At 42.2% G+C, this 17587-nt stretch overlaps 1 protein-coding gene across 1 annotated transcript in view; it reads left to right on the top strand.

Annotated features, from left to right (window-relative positions):
* Positions 1 to 17587, top strand: part of CCDC9B (coiled-coil domain containing 9B) — a gene marked incomplete at both ends in the record, with an annotated part of 56074 nt that overhangs the window by 15333 nt on the left and 23154 nt on the right. The window contains 3 exons of the mRNA XM_081325127.1: positions 2265 to 2414; positions 13500 to 13574; positions 13671 to 13724. Coding sequence (XP_081181253.1) covers positions 2265 to 2414; positions 13500 to 13574; positions 13671 to 13724 — 279 coding nt within the window. The remainder of the gene's footprint in view (positions 1 to 2264; positions 2415 to 13499; positions 13575 to 13670; positions 13725 to 17587) is intronic.

Raw genomic sequence — 17587 nt, 5'->3', positions numbered from 1 at the left:
AACCATGACATTATACTTTGTTTAAACCAGGGATCTTCAAACTTAGCCCTTTTATGATTTGTGGACTTCAACTTCCAGAATTCCTCACCCAGCATGCCTGGCTGAGGAATTCTGGGAGTTGAAGTCCACAAGTCATAAAAGGGCCAAGTTTGAAGACCCGTGGTTTAAGCAGTAGTGGTTAAAGAGGAGGACTATGCTAAGAAGACCATATTCAAACCTTCACTCAACTATGGAGCTTATTGGGTGATTTTTAACCTGTCATTATTTCGGTGCTCAGTATCCTTCCCTTGGGATAAAATAAAGGTAGACTTCTTGTAAATTCCATTACACCACAAGAAAGGATAAAAAGGAGCTAGCAGTTGTAGTAGAGAGCCAGACTAAACCAATTCTAGCCCTGCCTTAGTACAAAGCCAGCTGCGTAAACTTGTACCATTCACTCTGTCTCTCTCAGCCCTAAGAAGCAGGTATTGTCAAACCACTTCCAAAATCTTGCCAATCATCAACATTGACTTAAAGGCACCAAATAAAAGCAGCTGTAGCATTTTTATATTACTCACTTTCAAATATTAATCATATATAGTACAAAATCACTTTTATTTATTATACTTGAAATGGTTTGCCCAGGTCAGCAGAGACTCTGGGTGGACTTTACAAATCTAAATTGTAGATAATTTAGCTTTGTTGGAAGTACATTCTGCTGCTCATAGAAAGACACGCTTCTAAGGAAATAGGCACAGGATTATGATGGTAATGAATTACCCAGTGTCAGCCTCATGGAAATCAGCTTGGATTTCAGCTTTCCAGACCTGGAAATCAGCTTGACAGGAAAGCTAAGATTATTTTTACTGAGATTTGCTACAATAATAGAATCTTGCAAGTCATTTGTGCTCCACCTCCTCTTCCTTGTTTTGCTCCAATGAATGAGGAAGAGATCTTCCTGAGCTGCTTCCAATTTTATCTTGTTGTTCTAACCTAAAAATGGTTCAGCCTTGCATATTTCTGTCAAGGTCATATTACTTACTCTCTACATCGAAAGACATCCAATGAATTTGATAGATAAGCAGATTTGGCGTCCTTCTTTTCATTTAGTTTTTCAGAATTTCTACTAAGAAAGAGTCATCCAAGCTTCTTATTTCAGCAAGTTTTAAACCTGATTTCCCAGCCCAGTCTAGAACATGACCCAACAAACATTATAAGCAAGGAGATTGATTCACAATGTACTATACACCATTTATTCAAATACCTTTTAATGAAATCTATATAAGTATTAGGGGTACTGTAATTATTATTGATAATCTAGTGGTAGCAATCTTTATGTGGGAATATTCCACTTATTCAATAGAGGAAGGTAGATTTCTACATTAGATCAAAAAGGATCCAATCTGAGTTGGTCACCGGGACCAAAGGTTTAGTCTTCCGAGCTTTTGGACTCATGTGGAAGCCCATCCTCAGGGAACGTCTCTCTTACCTGAATGCGAAATTCTCTCACACACATTCTGGTGAGAGAGAAATTCCCTCAGGATGGGCTCCAACCTTATCTTGGGACATGTATATTTGCCTTCATTTGTGAGATCAAAACGGGTTTCTAGCATGTTGACTTAACAGCAAAAAAGAAAAATTTGCCCTAGTAATCAGGCTGATTAGAGAGAATAGATTGGTGCGGTAAATTGGTTGTGGCAAACTCTGACACTGAAATCAAATCCCTGCCTTTAGCCTTCTACTTTATTACTCAGCCTCGCATCCATTTTCCTAAGCTATTCTTTGTCACCCAGCACAAGTTCATAAATCTCAGACTTTTAATAAAACAAAATAGACAACAAAATTCCCGAATCTGCCTTTCCCTCTGTGCGATATATAATTTTTAGTCTATTAGAAAATATTATGACATATTGTGACAAATGTTAAATTGCGGCTGCCCAATTGATTGTTGATAGGCAACAGCCCCAAACAAATTACCCTTAATAAAAGGTGGAACCCCAAAATGACAATACCCTAACACCACCGCATGGTGTTTGTTATAGATTTATAGATAAACACCTTGAGTTTATCAGGGATTTCCCCCCCTCCTCATTTATTGGGACTGGGCTTTTAATCAGAACCTATCCAAGTGGAAAGGAAGTGTGAAATACTTCTACTTATGGTTGGCACCAAAGTCAAGCTCCCTTTCTAAGCCACCACACTTCACATGGATTACAAGAGATGTGAAACAGAGCGGGCATTTGTCTGTCGGGAAGAATATGTAATTCTCATTCGTCCCTTTGCAGGGAAAGCGGGTTGTCCGAGAAAAATGGGGATCTGAGGAGCCTGGGAATCCAGCAGAGGGCCCAGATATCAGCGAAGAAGAGAGGGATGAGCGTCTTGCTTTCTGTAGAGGAAGAATGCAGATTGCTATTACAATGGAAAACAAAGGCAGGGTGAGCGCTTTCCAAATGCCCCCTCCCCCCAGAGTTCCAGTTCTTGTCTAGAATTTTTGTGCTAATTTTAATATATGTTGACAAGGGTGCAGACTTACTGATGCAGAGGCAGCGGCTGTTCTCTTAACAGCTTCTGGGAAGTGAAACCTTTGGAACAGATTCTGCATCTAAACTGCAATAATAATCCACTTAGCCAGCTGCTTCTCTCCTCGTACGGTAGGGCAAAATTGATGTCCGGCTTTATAGCAACTGCGCAAGGAGGAAGGGGAGGAAGCGTATTGCTGCCAGGGACATTTCGTGATCATTTTTGCCTGTTAATATAGATGGCGACTGGTTAAATTTACAGCACTCCTCTTTGGGGTGAGGAAAAACAAGGTTGCTACTAAAAACACGAGGCTCTGGTGACTCCTTACTTTCCCCCCTCCCGGGACATTTTAGCAGACCTAACTTAATTCCTCTTGTTGCTGTGTTGCACAATTTTGTCCCTCATCGGTTGCTATGGCTCATGCTACTTAGCCTAAAAGATCCCAGGATAAAAAGGAGAATTCATACGTCAGGCAGCCTTGATCTCCCAGGTCCTGTTGGATTAAGCTTTGTAGCTGTTCCTGGCCACTCCACTTCTTTTGCATACCCAGTTTTCCTGAGATGGGCAAATGGGCAAGATGGCAAGAGATTCAGCTCCTTGAAAAACTGGTCCTTCCCAATGACAGTCTAGAAAGAGATTAATCATAATCTACAGTGGCAGAAAATCAGGAGTTTGGTAGCATCTTTTATGACTAACAAATTGTATTAAAAGGCATAAACTTTCATGAGTTGCACCCGATGAAGTCAATTTTAATTTCAACTTTTAATAAAATACTTTAGGTGGAAAAAGTACAACTAGATTCCTGCTTTTTTCTCCCAAAACAGAATGATGGGATTAAAATCTCCAGTATAGAAATGGCCAAAAAATGAATTCAATATTTATAAGCCACGCTTATAAATACAGTAATGGTGGTTTATATAATTTCAATTTTATGTGAATTGGAACATTTAAATTATTTTTATAGCTTAGACTATTATATGAACTCAACTGACTGGCTTGTTCAATAAATCATAGCTAAAATAGACCATGGCTTATTATTTGAAACCAATGAAGCCTACTGATCGTATACTCTTGACATAATAATTGCAAGATTTTTCTAGCTCCAAAATTTCAAGCTCTTACTGAGTTTGAGAATGGAAGACATCAAATTTGGTGTTGGGTTTCAGCAAAAGTACATACAAAGAAGCTCCTTAGGAACAAATGAAGAGGTGCTAAACATTTTAATTGGCTGATTTTATAGCTTTTAAGTGATCTTGGAAAATAGCAGAATAACAGAATTGGGAGAGACCTTGGAGGTCTTCTAGTCCAACCTGCTGCTCAAGGAGGAAACCCTATAACATTTCAGACAAATGGTTGTCCAATCTCTTCTTAAAAACCTCCAGTTTGGAGCACCTACAATTTCTGGAGGCAAGCCAGTTCACTGATTAATTGTTCTAGCTGTCAGGAAATTTCTCCTTAAGTTCTAGATTGGTTCTGTCCTTGATTAGTTTCCATCCATTTCTCCTTGTCCTGCTTTCAGGTGCTTTAGAAAATAAGTTGATCCCCCTTTTCTTTGTGGCAGCCCCTTAGATATTGGGAAAACTACTATCATATCACCCCTAGTCTTCTTTTCACTAGAGTAGACATACCATGTAACCATTCTTCATATGTTTTAGCCTCCAGTCTCCTAATCATCTTTGTTGCTCTTCTCTGCATTCTTTCTAGAGTCTCAACATCTTTTTTACCGTATTTTCCGGCGTATAAGACGACCCCTGACTTTTGAGAAGATTTTCAAGATTTTTCATCTTATACGCCGGAAAATACTTACATGCCAGTTGCCAAGTGTCCGGCACGCCAGAAGCCGCAACCACCGCGGGAACTCCAAGTCCCCGCCTTTCGGCAGCCTGCACGGCTGAGCACAATCCGGCTTTGAGAGTACATTTGCAGATGGAGCAGCCGCCGTGTCTGGAGCCAAGCCCCGCCCAGGAGGCGGTTGGCCAGGCGGGCCCGGAAGACGCGCTGGAGAGCCGGGCTTGGGGCGGCCATGCCGAGGCCGGCTGGCGAGGGCCACTGCTTGGTCTGCAGGCGAGAGGGGCGCCAGGCCACCAAGTACTGCTGTCCAGACTGCCGGGAGAGATAGCGGGTAGCAGGGCACGCTCTCTTTATGCTCAGATGCTGCTTGGGTGAGGGGGAGGGGCTTCCTGCCGCTCCCGGGGTCTGGCGTTTGCAAGGGGGAGGGGAAGGGGCTTAGAGGCTCTTGGGGGTGGGAAGGGAGAGTCACGTTGGAGGGGGGACTGGACTAAGGAGGCTTAAAGTTGCTTTGCAAGAACGGGGGCACTCGATTGATTTATGTACTATTTTCCGGCGTATAAGATGACTGGGCGTATAAGACGACCCCCCAACTTTTGAGAAGATTTTCATGGGTTAAAAAGTCGTCTTATATGCCGGAAAATACGGTATATTGTGGTGACCAAAAATGGATGTAATATTCAAAGGGTGATCTTATCAAGGCACCATAAAGTGGTATTAACACTTCACATGATCTTGATTTTATCTCTCTATTAATGCAGCTTAGGACTGTGTTAGCTTTTTTGGCAGCTGCAGCACACTGCCTGCTCATAGTTAAGCGATTGTCCACTAGGACTCCAAGATCAGCCTCCAGTCCACTAATCATCTTTGTTGCTGTTCTCTGCACTCTTTCTAGAATCTTGACATCTTTTTTATATTGTGGCGAGCAAACTTGATGCAATATTCCAAGTGTGATCTTATTTTTCATTGGCTACAAGTGTCTACAATAAGTTGAGAACATGTTATCCTACATGAGGGAGAATCTGACTCAGAGCTGTTGTTTTTCCCATTACTTATATGAGATGTATATGTTGTCATACTTAAAAGGCTTATCATTACTGGATTGGGAGCAAGTAGAAAGAATGAGTTTCTTTATACATATGCAGCTTGTGCACCTACATAGCAATACTGTTGAGCACTTATGATAAGAAATAATAATCTGGAACAGCAGATTTGATGTTTTTCACCACCTCCATCCTCAAGCCTGTAAGAGCTTGAAAAGCTGGAACTAGAAAATGCAATAATTAGCCCAAAAGAAGGCAATTAGCAGGTTTGATGCCATTTTCTGAGGCTTATTATACCTTATCTTAGCCAGTAATAACACCTGCCTACCCTTGAATAAGGGACGCGGTGGCTCAGTGGGTTAGGATGCTGAGCTTGTCAATCAGAAGGTCAGCAGTTTGGCGGGTCAAATCCCGAGTGCCGCGTAACAGAGTGAGCGCCTGTTACTCGTCCCAGCTTCTGCCAACCTAGCAGTTCAAAAGCACGTAAAAAATGCAAGTAGAAAAATAGGGACCACTACAGTGGGAAGGTAACAGCGTTCCGTGCACCTTTGGCGTCTAGTCATGCTGGCCACATGACCACGGATACGTCCTCGGACAAACGCTGGCTCTTCGGCTTTGAAACGGAGATGAGCACCGGCCCCTAGAGTCGGAAATGACTAGCACGCATGTGCAGGGGAACCTTTACCTTTACCTTATCCTTGAATAGGCTCTCAACCTAAACTGGGTTATATCAGGCCCGGGTTTTGATGAGACACCATTGGGAAATAGGGTTGGGACATGACAACAACAACAACAATAAAAACTCAGGACAAAGTAGTGAGAAACAATATTGAAATTGCTGCCAAGAAAAGTATAGGAGTGAAATTTGCATCAAGGAAGATTTTACTTTATTAACTGGTTGCTGCTACCCCTTAGTCTACTGGAGTTTTGCAGCCCAGATATAGCTCGCATAAGCAAGCAATAGGTAAAAGTTTAAAAATTCCTCAAGCAGAGTTGTTCTAAATGACATTTTATGGTTATTATCAGGAGACATAGTTCTACACTTATCATGATTGACTGACTGACAGTGTCGACCCTTAATGATCATATAGATAGATTTTCTTCACAATGTTCTGTCTCCAGCATTGTCCTTTAGAGCAGAGTTATGGCAGTAGTCCTAACTTGAATAGTATCCCCAAATTATGGGGCTACTTTTCAGAGAGAGTGTTTTCTCTTCTGGATTCATTAGTGGAGCAGCCAACCAACCAGATCTCTTCTTACAGGGATTCAGTTTTCCAACAGTTCATCCGCTGCTGCTGCAATTGAATCCACCCACTTTGTCCTGGTGGTCCTCTTCCCCTTTTTTCTTTTCCTTTTTCTGGTACTATAGATTTCTCCAGAGAGCTTCTGTATCTCTTTACATAATATATCCAGAGCAGGATAGTTTGAGTGTAGTCGTTAGCATCTCAGGCAAGAATTCTAGGCTGATTTACAGTATTTGATTACTCATTTCTTTACTTTCTTGGTATTTGGTGTTTTTTCCCCCATGGTATTCCCAGGAGTCTTCTCCAGCAGAAAGATTCAAAAGCATCAATAATTTTTCTATTCCACTTGTTCAAGTTCCAAATTTTACTTTCACTTCCATAGAAGGCCAATCTTGTAGTGGGTAATAGCAACAGTCAATTTACTGTCTCAAACCATAGTAGGTTACAACATAAGATTCTGCTCTGAGAATATGTGTCTTAAGAATGCTACTTTTTAAAGAGTGTATTAGTTTATGCTTCCTGGGCCAAGATTTCCAGACATATTTAAGATTGCCTGAAATGGATGAAGTTTAAGTGATATGCTGCTGACAGAGAAGATTAACCCAAGAGCAGCAGAGGTTGTGTGTGTGTCCTTTATGCCCTGCAGTGGCAGTGGGGAGTACCCTGGCCTCCCTTTTGCTTGAAAAGGGAGAAAAAAATGTTTCGTGCTGAATGGAGAGGCCTGCAGAGCTATACAACTCAGATGGACCAGACTATTTTCTCAGGGGAGAGGTCTGATGGACCTGCTGGGAATCAAATGGAGACACTGAATCAAGGAGTGTAAATCATGCTGGGAGAGACAGCTAAGAGAGCCAGCTCAGGGCTCTCCCTAATGGCTAGCACTTTCCCAGCAACAGTGAACCATTGTCCCTGAGCCCAGGGCTCCTGGGGCGAAGAACAGAAGCATTTGATCCTGGTGTTTAAAAGGGATATAAACAGTACATTTGGCAGCAACTGCCCTTTTCATGTAAGGCTACGTGTAACCTAGCACTGTACAGACTCTGCCAGACAATTGCAATATGTTAGATAAACAAAACAAAGCTGGCAAAGAGAAAAATGAGGAGGCGCAAAAGGCCAGGAATCCTGCTTTGTGTCTAGTTGGGCTTGCTGCAGCTACGGCTTACACAGTAAAAAAACACTTCACAGAAACTGCTATTGTCCATACTATTGAGGCCGGAATGGGACGCAGCCAACTCACCACAGCCAACTCACCACAGGACAACTCACCACAGGACAACTCACCATGGCCAACTCACTGCAGGACAATTCAACAATTCAATTGAATTATTTAAAATAATGGAAAAAATTATTTTAATTTTTGTTGTTCACATTTTATTTTGTCCCTCCTTTGGCATCCTTTCTTAAATGATTCTATTTGACTGTTTCTTCAACTTTGTCCCACGGCGAATTGTATCCTGTTGAGTTGGCCAATGGAAATTTGTACCATGATGAGTTGGCCACGGTGAGTTGTATGGTTGAATTGTTGAAGCAACGTGGAACTTTTCTGATGGATGAATACTCGTAAGACAGAGCTAGCAACAGGCAATAGCAATATGTCCCTGACCTGCAAGGGGAGCATTGTCTTCAGAACCTGACTCTCAGACTTTTGAGATTTTGTATCTGCATGATGCAGTATGATTTTTCTTAAGGTAAACAGCTCTTGATTAATTAGCACCAATTTATTTACTGATCACTTTTACTGCAATTTTCAATAAGTGCTGAACACATTTTATTTATCAAGATCAGAACAGTCAGACTTCTAAGATTCTGTTATAATAACCATGGTCAATAAAATTAGCTTTAGTCATCCTATGAAGTTGATTTCATGGTCTAATCTGTCTAATGAGATTGACATTCCCCCCCCCCCTATAACTGCTATCATTTATTTGGGAAGGAAAGAAACCACTGCAAAATTGTGTCCCTAATTTCTAATTCTCATAGGCATTCTAAAGGATACCATAGTTTGTAATATGAAAGACTGCCGAAAGAGGAATAGGAGAGGTACACTATCCCATCAAGTTCCTGACAGAGATCATCCATAGGATAACCGCTGCAGTTCTAGCTGAATGTCTAGGCCTCCCTGAAAAGGGTTTAAATCATTTGTTTTCTCATCATCAGGATTCTGTAGTTATACTTCTACCATTTGTTGTTTATATTCATTCATTCAATCAATCAATCAATCAATCATTCATTCATGCAAATAAACAAACAAACAAATTCTGGCCCATCTCACCAGGAGGCAACTTTTTTCCTGTTGCTTGATTAATTGGATCCAGGCAGAAGTTCTCATTCAAAAGAGGTATTCAACCACCTTCTGCAAGATTTCTCCTATCCTGAGATGGTGTAGACCATCTCACTGATGGGGACACTCATCCCCAATTCTTGTGTTTTCCAAAGAAGCCAGATAAAACATGGATTTAGCCTACATGTGAACCAACAAATCAAAATGAAATCCAGATAACATTGAGGGATGCTAACCACACATCTCCCGTAAGACCATTTATATAGAATCCAAGCCTTCTCATTCATATCTTCTCACTCACCCATTCATTTTGTGCCATTTTCAGCAAAAGACCATAAGATATTTCCAACCTTTTATCAAAGTATTGGTTGCCTTCTCCCCGATCAAATAGGTCAGTTTCACCATTTCAAAAGTTCTGCCATCTTTATAATTCCAGACTTGGTAGCTTAACAAGGCTGATTTCTCTGTTGTCAAAAATTTTGGTTGCCGATTCCCTACTTGTTATTAAAAGAACATGACATTTCTAGTGAATTGGCAACCCATTATATTAATCCCAAATCATGGTACTCTAATGGAGCCCCAGAACCTAGCAAACCCTGACTTTAGTACAATCCTCTACTAACTGATGCTTTACCGTGGGGAAAAAACCCAGAAGAAGTAGATTAAAAACTGACAATCTGCTGATATCCTGGATGGAAACAAGGAGCACTTTCTTAATTCTAAAGTAGAACTAATAATAATCTGAAGAAGGGACAGAATAGGCATATTGGTCATTGGAATAATAATAATAATAATAATAATAATAATAATAATAATAATAATAATAATAATAATAATAATAATAATAATAATAATAACAACAACAACAACAACAACAACAACAATAATAATAATAATAATAACAATAACAATAACAATAATAATTTTATTTGTATACCGCCCTTCTCCCGAAGGACTCAGGGCGGTGAACAGGGCAAACATATAAAAATACAAGAATACGAACATTAAAAGAGATTAAACAGGGTGCCCAGAAACTAACAACAGTAAGTTAAAATACATTAAAACAATATTGAAATCCAAACCCATCCCCATCAGGCCAGGCCGGCTTGTTCGAACAAGTAGGTCTTCAGATCGCGTCGGAAGGAGCGAAGGTCGGGCGCCATCCGGAGCTCAACCGGCAAACGGTTCCACAAATCCGTCGCGCCCACAGAGAAGGACCTCCCCCTGGGGGCCACCAGACGACATTCTCTGACCGGTGGCACCCTGAGGAGGCCCTCCCTGTGGGAGCGCACAGGGCGGAGGGAAGTTGATGCCGGCAGCAGGTGATCCCTAAGGTACTCCGGACCCATGCCATGTAGGGCTTTAAAGACCATTACCAGCACCTTGAATCTCACCCGGAAGACAACTGGGAGCCAATGCAGCTCACGGAGCAGAGGTGTAACATGGGAGTATCGGGAGACTCCCAACACAACTCTCGCGGCTGCATTCTGTACCAGTTGGAGCCTCCGAGTGGTCCTCAAGGGCAGCCCCATGTAGAGAGCGTTGCAGTAGTCTAAACGAGAGGTCACGAGCGCATGAGTGACCGTACGCAGGGCATCCCGGTCTAGATAGGGCTAAGCTAACATATATGCAAATCAGTGTCATCTTCTGTCTTTCTTCCTTGTCCCCCCCCTTCTACGTTGTTCTTCTAACAATTTGGATGTTGTGATGTAGTTTTGCTGCAAATGTAAGAAAATTGTACAATAAAATCAAGCATTATGTAAACCTATACTTTATGATAGAGAGAGGGTGGATGGAGATGGAATTTCCACTGTGGAATTGCTCTATGTGTCTATTTATGTAAGAACTTTGATGTTTGGATAAAAGGGTCCCAGGCAATTAGCAGGAGTAAAACCTATTCATTTCAGTTTGCTCATCTTCTCAGCATCCTGTCTTTCTTTCTTTTCTTTTTTTTGAAAAAACTCCAGGGAGTTTACGGGGTTTTTGTATTTTAGTTTTCAGATATAAAGCTCAAGGAGGGATTGATTTGACACACATGCAGCTTTCAACCAGGATGTAAAAATTATAAGAAAGATGTAAAATTAGGAAGACTTTTTATGTAGTGGGCTTTGAACCAGCTTATTGTATTGATTTATTAATTTTAGGGTAGGAAGGATGTTGATTTTTCTTGTCTCTTGCAAGGCGCAAAATGTAATATATGCTCAGCATCTCAGCCAATCAGGAATAGGAATAACAACTACACTGCAGTCCCATAGTATGCTTTGAAGAAAATTACATGTCTTCACCAGCAGCTGACTGTGCAGAAACTCGATCTTTACCTTGGCAAATACACACTGCCAACCTTGCCATAGAAATATGGGGATGGAGCAGGCTTGCAGAGGTGCTGCCAGATGTAAGGACATCTTGAGCACACAAATACCTTTTTCCTGGCTGTCGCTGTCCCACCCTGCCTGTTCAACCTGTTTTTCTGGCTCAGCACCTGTAAATAAATTTGCTGCTATCCTTTCTTCACTGCTGTTACTGCCTGCTAGCCAGCCAGCCAGCTAACAGAATCTTCCTTCCCTGCCATTCAGATCTCAGCCATGGATCTCTTTAAAATTGGTGCTTTTTTCTAGCCTAGCAATAAGATGAACTAATTAATAATTGTGTTGGGAGGATATGGCCAATGAAGGCATTTTAATTTTCTTATTGGCTGTGCAGCCTCCAAGTAACAGTTGATTTGTTCAACTGTTTTATCAAAGAGATAAAACATTTATCTAATTTTTATATATCTGCCTGACTCAGCACATTATCATCAATAGCGATAATAGTCAACAAAGAATAATCAATATTATAGCAGACTCTGAAATGGCATATGTCTACAATTTCAATTGATAAAGATAGCACGGTGCTATCTTTGATACTGTGGCCACCATTGATTATCTGGGATTATCTGGGAATCTTCCAAATCCTAGGAAACCCCATTTGGCCCCGTGGTCGATACCTGGAAACACCATTTAGCCTTGTGAAAAATGTAGAAAGTTACTATGTCCAAGATTTTAAAAGTGTTTTTCAACTAGTGAATCAAATCAAACAGTGAAAAAAAATATTGCCTTAATGCTATGCAGAAGCTCTTTCTCTGTATGCATTTTTGAGTGAATGTGCTGATATACCGTATTTTCCGGCGTATAAGACGACTGGGCGTATAAGACGACCCCCTACTTTTCCTGTTAAATTATAGGGTTTGGGCTATACTCGCCGTATAAGACTACCCCACTGCATACAAAGTCTGCTTGGATTGGGTGGGTCAGCTCTCCCTCCCTGCCTGCCCAGTCCTCCCTGTCTCCAAGACGATCCGAGCAGTAGTACGCAATTTTTTTTTTAAAAAATCCCATTTATATCCTGCCCTTCTCCGAAGACTCAGGGCAGCTTACAATGTAAAGCACAAATCAATGTGCTTAGCAATGTACAAAGTACACTTCCGGCATCCAGAACCTGCCTGCGTTTCTTTAACCTCCACATGCTTCCGACTCTCGACAACTTCAGCGTTGTAAACCTTGCTACTGTTAGTATCCTGGGTGACTCTTCTCCAAACCCCCTCTACCCCAACCCGGGTGAAAACGCTAACATGCTCCCAGTGTGTGCCTATCCCTCTCCAACCAACTGCCTCCCCTCATCCGTATCTGGCTCCAGCGGGCTCGTCCACACGTCCCAGGGCCGCCCTCCAGCAGTCCCCGGCTCTGGTCCATCTGACACCGACGGAAAACAGCCGGCCCTTGCCTCCAGCGCGCAGGCTATAGCATGCAGTCCCGGCACAGGTCCGTCGGCAGGCAAGGGAACAGGTATCATGTTTTGTAGTGCCCAGGCTCCCTGTATGGCAAGGCAGACTGGGCTGTCCTGAGTGCCTGCGGGGTCCTCAGCAAAGCCCTGCGATGCAGGCGCATGCAAACGCCGTGAAGCAGCTGGTCATCGGGTTTGCAGAGCCAGGAACCGACGATCAGCTGATAGTCGGGCTTACTGATTACGGGCGACCTTTGTCAGAGTGCCAGGTCATGGAGCGAGCCGTGTGCAGTGTGGGGGGGTGTGAGTAGGTGAAGCAGGGATTGTTTTTGGAACGAGACCCCCTGTGTAGTGTCGGGCCCGCAGGGCTCGACAACGGACAGCGATTTTGTGATTCCCTCCCCCTTCCTCCCCCCTATCAATGAGCTGCCGAGGTTGGCTGCGTGTGTGTATGTGTGGAGGGGTGTTGCCTCTGGTTTTTCCTGTAACATCGGACAATAAAACTGCCCCTAACCCTAACACCCGGCGTATAAGACAACCCCCGACTTTTGAGAAGATTTTCATGGGTTAAAAAGTCATCTTATACGCCAGAAAATACGGTAGATAAAGGCCAAACTTTTAGTTACAGCCCTACTCTTCCTTTCTGCCAGCAGCCTGGAACAGAAGGGATTTGCAAGAACCTTGCTTGTTTTCTTCTTCTGTGACTTTCTTCTCTGTTGGATAAATTCATGAAATAACTTCCATGATCCCTTTTGTTCCACCCATTCCTAATTAAAAAGAAATTGTTGAGCTTTTCTTGCAAGTTCTGTGGACTTTCTCCAGGTCTATGGAAGCCTCTCTGTTTCTGAAAAAAATAAATGAGACTGCCCTTCTTTATTTCTTTAGACAGATGAAAGGAAAACAACAGAGAGGAAATGGGCTGGTGAAGACAACCTTCCCAAGACTGCACACCTCAGAAAGGTGAGCGTCGAACCTCCCATTCAGTTTTGTTTACTCTCACACATATGTGCAGGATCTATTTGAAAGTACCTTATTTTGGCTTCTTTTGCTCCCCAGGTATGTAACCATGAATTTAACCAGAATGTTTCTGTTTTGTTGTACTGGTGGAAGGTGAATTGAAGGTGATAATATTTCTTTTCTACAGAAACACCTGAGTCTGAAAGCGTTTTTCAGTTTGCCCATTTTATTTTTACTTTTGTTGTTGTGTCACTGCATTTCTTTTCACTTTATAAATCATGTGTAATTGTGGCCAATAACAGATCAGACAGTGAGTAGATAAACCAGTATTGCTCAACCTGACTTCAGTTTCCAGAATATCCTAGTCAACATGTTGCTTACTTGCTGGGGAATTCTGGAAGCTGAGGTCCACACTTCTTAAAGTTACCAAGAAACACTGAGATAGACCATCCATTAGTTTATATACAGTTAGATTTGATTATATTGTTTTTGATGGGCAAAATGATGCCAATTTACAGAATTCTAGAAAGGTCATCATCATCATCATCATCATCATTATCATCACCTTTATTGAGGCATGGGATATTGTATCATTTTATCCCCACTAAATTGCACTGTGAGGCAGATTGGGCTGAGAATGACTGTCTCAAAGCTTCATTATGAACTTTTATTGTTGAAGGTAGACTTGAATCTGAATCTCCCCAGTCCTATTTCATTAACTTTTTTTTACCATGACAGCACAGTACTCATTGAGCCGGATAGTACTGCACAGCTAGTCAAACCTTATTGATGTCAATAAGTTGAATAGATTTGTCAATCTAAAGTGATCATGCTATGGGTTTTAGCTTTACCATTTTGTAAGTTTAAAAAACACCTCTTTTAAAACTTAGTTTGGTCTAGTGCAGGGGTCCTCACTCTTGGCAACTTTAAGACTTGGGGGCTTCAACTCCCAGAATTCTGGGAGTTGAAGTCCACAAGTCTTAAGGTTGCTAAGGTTGAGGACCCCTGGTCTAGTGGTTAAGGCATTGGGCTAGAAACCAGGAGATGGTGAATTCTAGCCCTGCTTTAGTCACAAAACAGCTGGGTGATCTTGGGACAGTCACTTTCTCTCAGCCCTAAGAAGGAGGCAATGGCAAATTACTTCTGAAAAATCTTGCCAAAAAACTCCAGACTTAATCAGGCAGTCTCCAAGAATTGGAACAAGTGAATGGGGTGGTTGTGGAGCATTTATATACTGTACATATACATACATATCCAACAAATGAAATCACCCATCAAATGATGGGTTCATTTTAGTTATATATATATATACATGCCTGGATTAACAAAACAAAATTCTAGCTATAAAATGCTCACCTGAAGCACCATTGTGTATTCTATTTTCTTACAAAATGGGCACAAATGAAGCTGGTGTTGCTACTTGTTGTTGTTAGTTGCAAAGTTGTGTCTGACCCATCACGACCCTATGGACAACATTCCTCAGGCCTATTGCTTCAGTGACTCCATCCAGCCACCTCATTCTCTGTCGTCCCCTTCTCCTCTTGCCCTCAATCTTTCCTAGCATTAGGCTCTTCTCCAGTGAGTCCTTCCTTCTCATTAGGTGGCCAAAGTATTTGAGTTTCAACTTCAGAATCTGGCCTTCTAAAGAGCAGTCAGGGTTGATCTCCTCTAGGACTGACCAGTTTGAATGCCTTGCAGTCCAAGGGACCCGCAGGAGTCTTCTCCAGCACCATAGTTCAAAGGCCTCAATTCTTTGGCACTCAGCCTTTCTTATGGTCCAGCTTTCACAGCCATATATTGCAACTGGGAAAACCATGGCCTTGACTATACACACTTTTGTTGGCAGTGTGACGTCTCTGCTTTTTAGTGTGCTGTCTAGATTTGCCATAGCTTTCATCCCCAGGAGCAAGCATCTTTTAATTTCTTCTCTGTCACTACCTCCATTTCTTCCCCATCTATTTGCCAGGAATTGAGAGGGCCGGATGCCATGATCTTGGCAACCCACTCCAGTATTTTTGCTATGAAAACCCCATGGACAATACCAAAAGGTGTTGCTAGTAGTTACCCATAATAAATATGTTAGTGAGAAATGGATGAGAAGAAAAAGCTATAGTCTAAGTCAGGGGTCTTCAAACTTGGCCCTTTTATGACTTGTGGACTTCAACTCCCAGAATTCTTCAGTCAGGCATGCTGGCTGAGGAATTCTGGGAGTTGAAGTCCACAAGTCATAAAAGGGCTAAGTTTGAAGATTCCTGGTCTAAGTGATTGTGACAGAATTCAGCCTAGACTGAGATGGCTTCTGAGCATATTACAGGTCTGCTCCTGGTCCCTTTCACCAAATCAGTCCTCAGCCCAGCTAGCTATTAGCTCAGGCTGTCACAATGCCATTCAGCACAAGTCCACCAGAGGGTGCAAAATGCACTGTATGACCATTGATAAGATATCCTTAGCTGGGTGTCACAGTTCCACACTTTGTCTAGAGGACAATGCTTGCCAAACCAACTCTTTAACTTAACCACACTGCAGCCAAGATGTTCCAGGAAGGGAAGGATCCACTTCATTCGGTCAATTTGAGATTTGATTCACCTTAGCAACTGAAGGACAATAAAAGGCTCATTTGCGAGATTTTGTGCAGGCTGAGACTCTTTGTACAACCAGCAGAATACCTTTCCTGTGCCATCAAAGCATGCAACCATTCCTTCTCACAGCTATGATAAAGCTTTCTTGGATCTGACATGCTGGGATTGACTCAACAAAGAAAACTAAACTGGATTCCGCATGCGAGGACTATGGCTGGTGAACCCAGAGGGAGAACCTGGCTCCTGTGAGCCAAGCAATGCTCTTAATTAACTGAGCAGAAATTGAATCACCCTCCCTTTCCTAGAGATGGTGACTCATTAAGCCAGCGCAGATGAGCTCTTTTGCCTGTCCCAGCTGAAGACAAAGGAGTACAACGAAGCCCGCTAATTTCACTCCCTTATGGCCGAGCAGGCACAGCTGTGGCCAAGCTGAGCTGAAAGGTAAACATCTCCTTTCCTGACAGTGATACTCTCCTGTTCCCATCATTGTCAGAGACCTCCTTCCAATAAACTTGGAGTGCTCCTTATTTCTCATCCAGCCTGGTAGGTGGATACAAAAAATATTTGTCTCCTATTCTAAACCCCTTGAAAGTTAATGCTGGTGTGTTCTATAAACAAATATTGTCTCACCCAACAGCAACCTATATTTCCTATCCCTTTTATACTGGACCTTGGTGAATGTGCTTGCACACAGAGATGCCTCCAGTCTCTGGAGGCACAGCTCTCCATTTTTCTATAGGGAAAAAAATATTACTGCAAGAGAAGGTTACAGCAATGCCGTTCAGATACAAATGCAAAGAAGGTGGAAGCCATCAGAAATGGTTGCAATTGTCACAATTTAAAGGAAACATCTCCCAATCCTTGGCTTATTGTGGGAAGGGAGCACTTTATTCTATTATCCCCAGCAATTAGAGTTAAGCGGGACTGATTGTCTTCTTTTATTGTTGTTACTAGATATTTTTTATTCTCCCTTTTAAAATATATAACTCAAGGTGACAAACATACCTAATACTCCTGCCTCCTCTCAAGGGTGCTTTTTCAAAAGGCAGCTAGATTTTGTTTTTTCCTTGAGGAAGACATTTCGCTTCTTGTCCAAGAAGCTTCTTCAGTTCAGAGATTAAACCGTCAGAATTGAAGGAGCTTCTTGAGTCTTCCTCAACAAAGAAAAAAAAAAGCAAAGTCCAGTTGCCTTTTGAAAAAGCACCTTTGAGATAACCATAACCTGGATGACTGAGAATCTCCATAGACCAGGGGCAGGCAACCTCGGCTCTTTTATGACTCATGGACTTCAACTCCCAGAATTCCTGAGCCAGCCAAGTCCATGAGTCATAAAAGAGCCGAGGTTGCCTACCCCTGCCATAGACATTCCTGCCTCCTCTTTTCCTCTTCTTCTGTTGGGAACCCAAAAGGGAATAACCTGTGCCAAGAAACATCACC

Source organism: Vipera berus (assembly GCF_964194415.1).
Source record: "Vipera berus genome assembly, chromosome: 1".
Lineage (NCBI taxonomy): Eukaryota > Metazoa > Chordata > Lepidosauria > Squamata > Viperidae > Vipera > Vipera berus.
The sequence above is the reverse complement of the archived record's forward strand: the minus strand, read 5'-3'. Positions and strand labels throughout refer to the sequence as shown.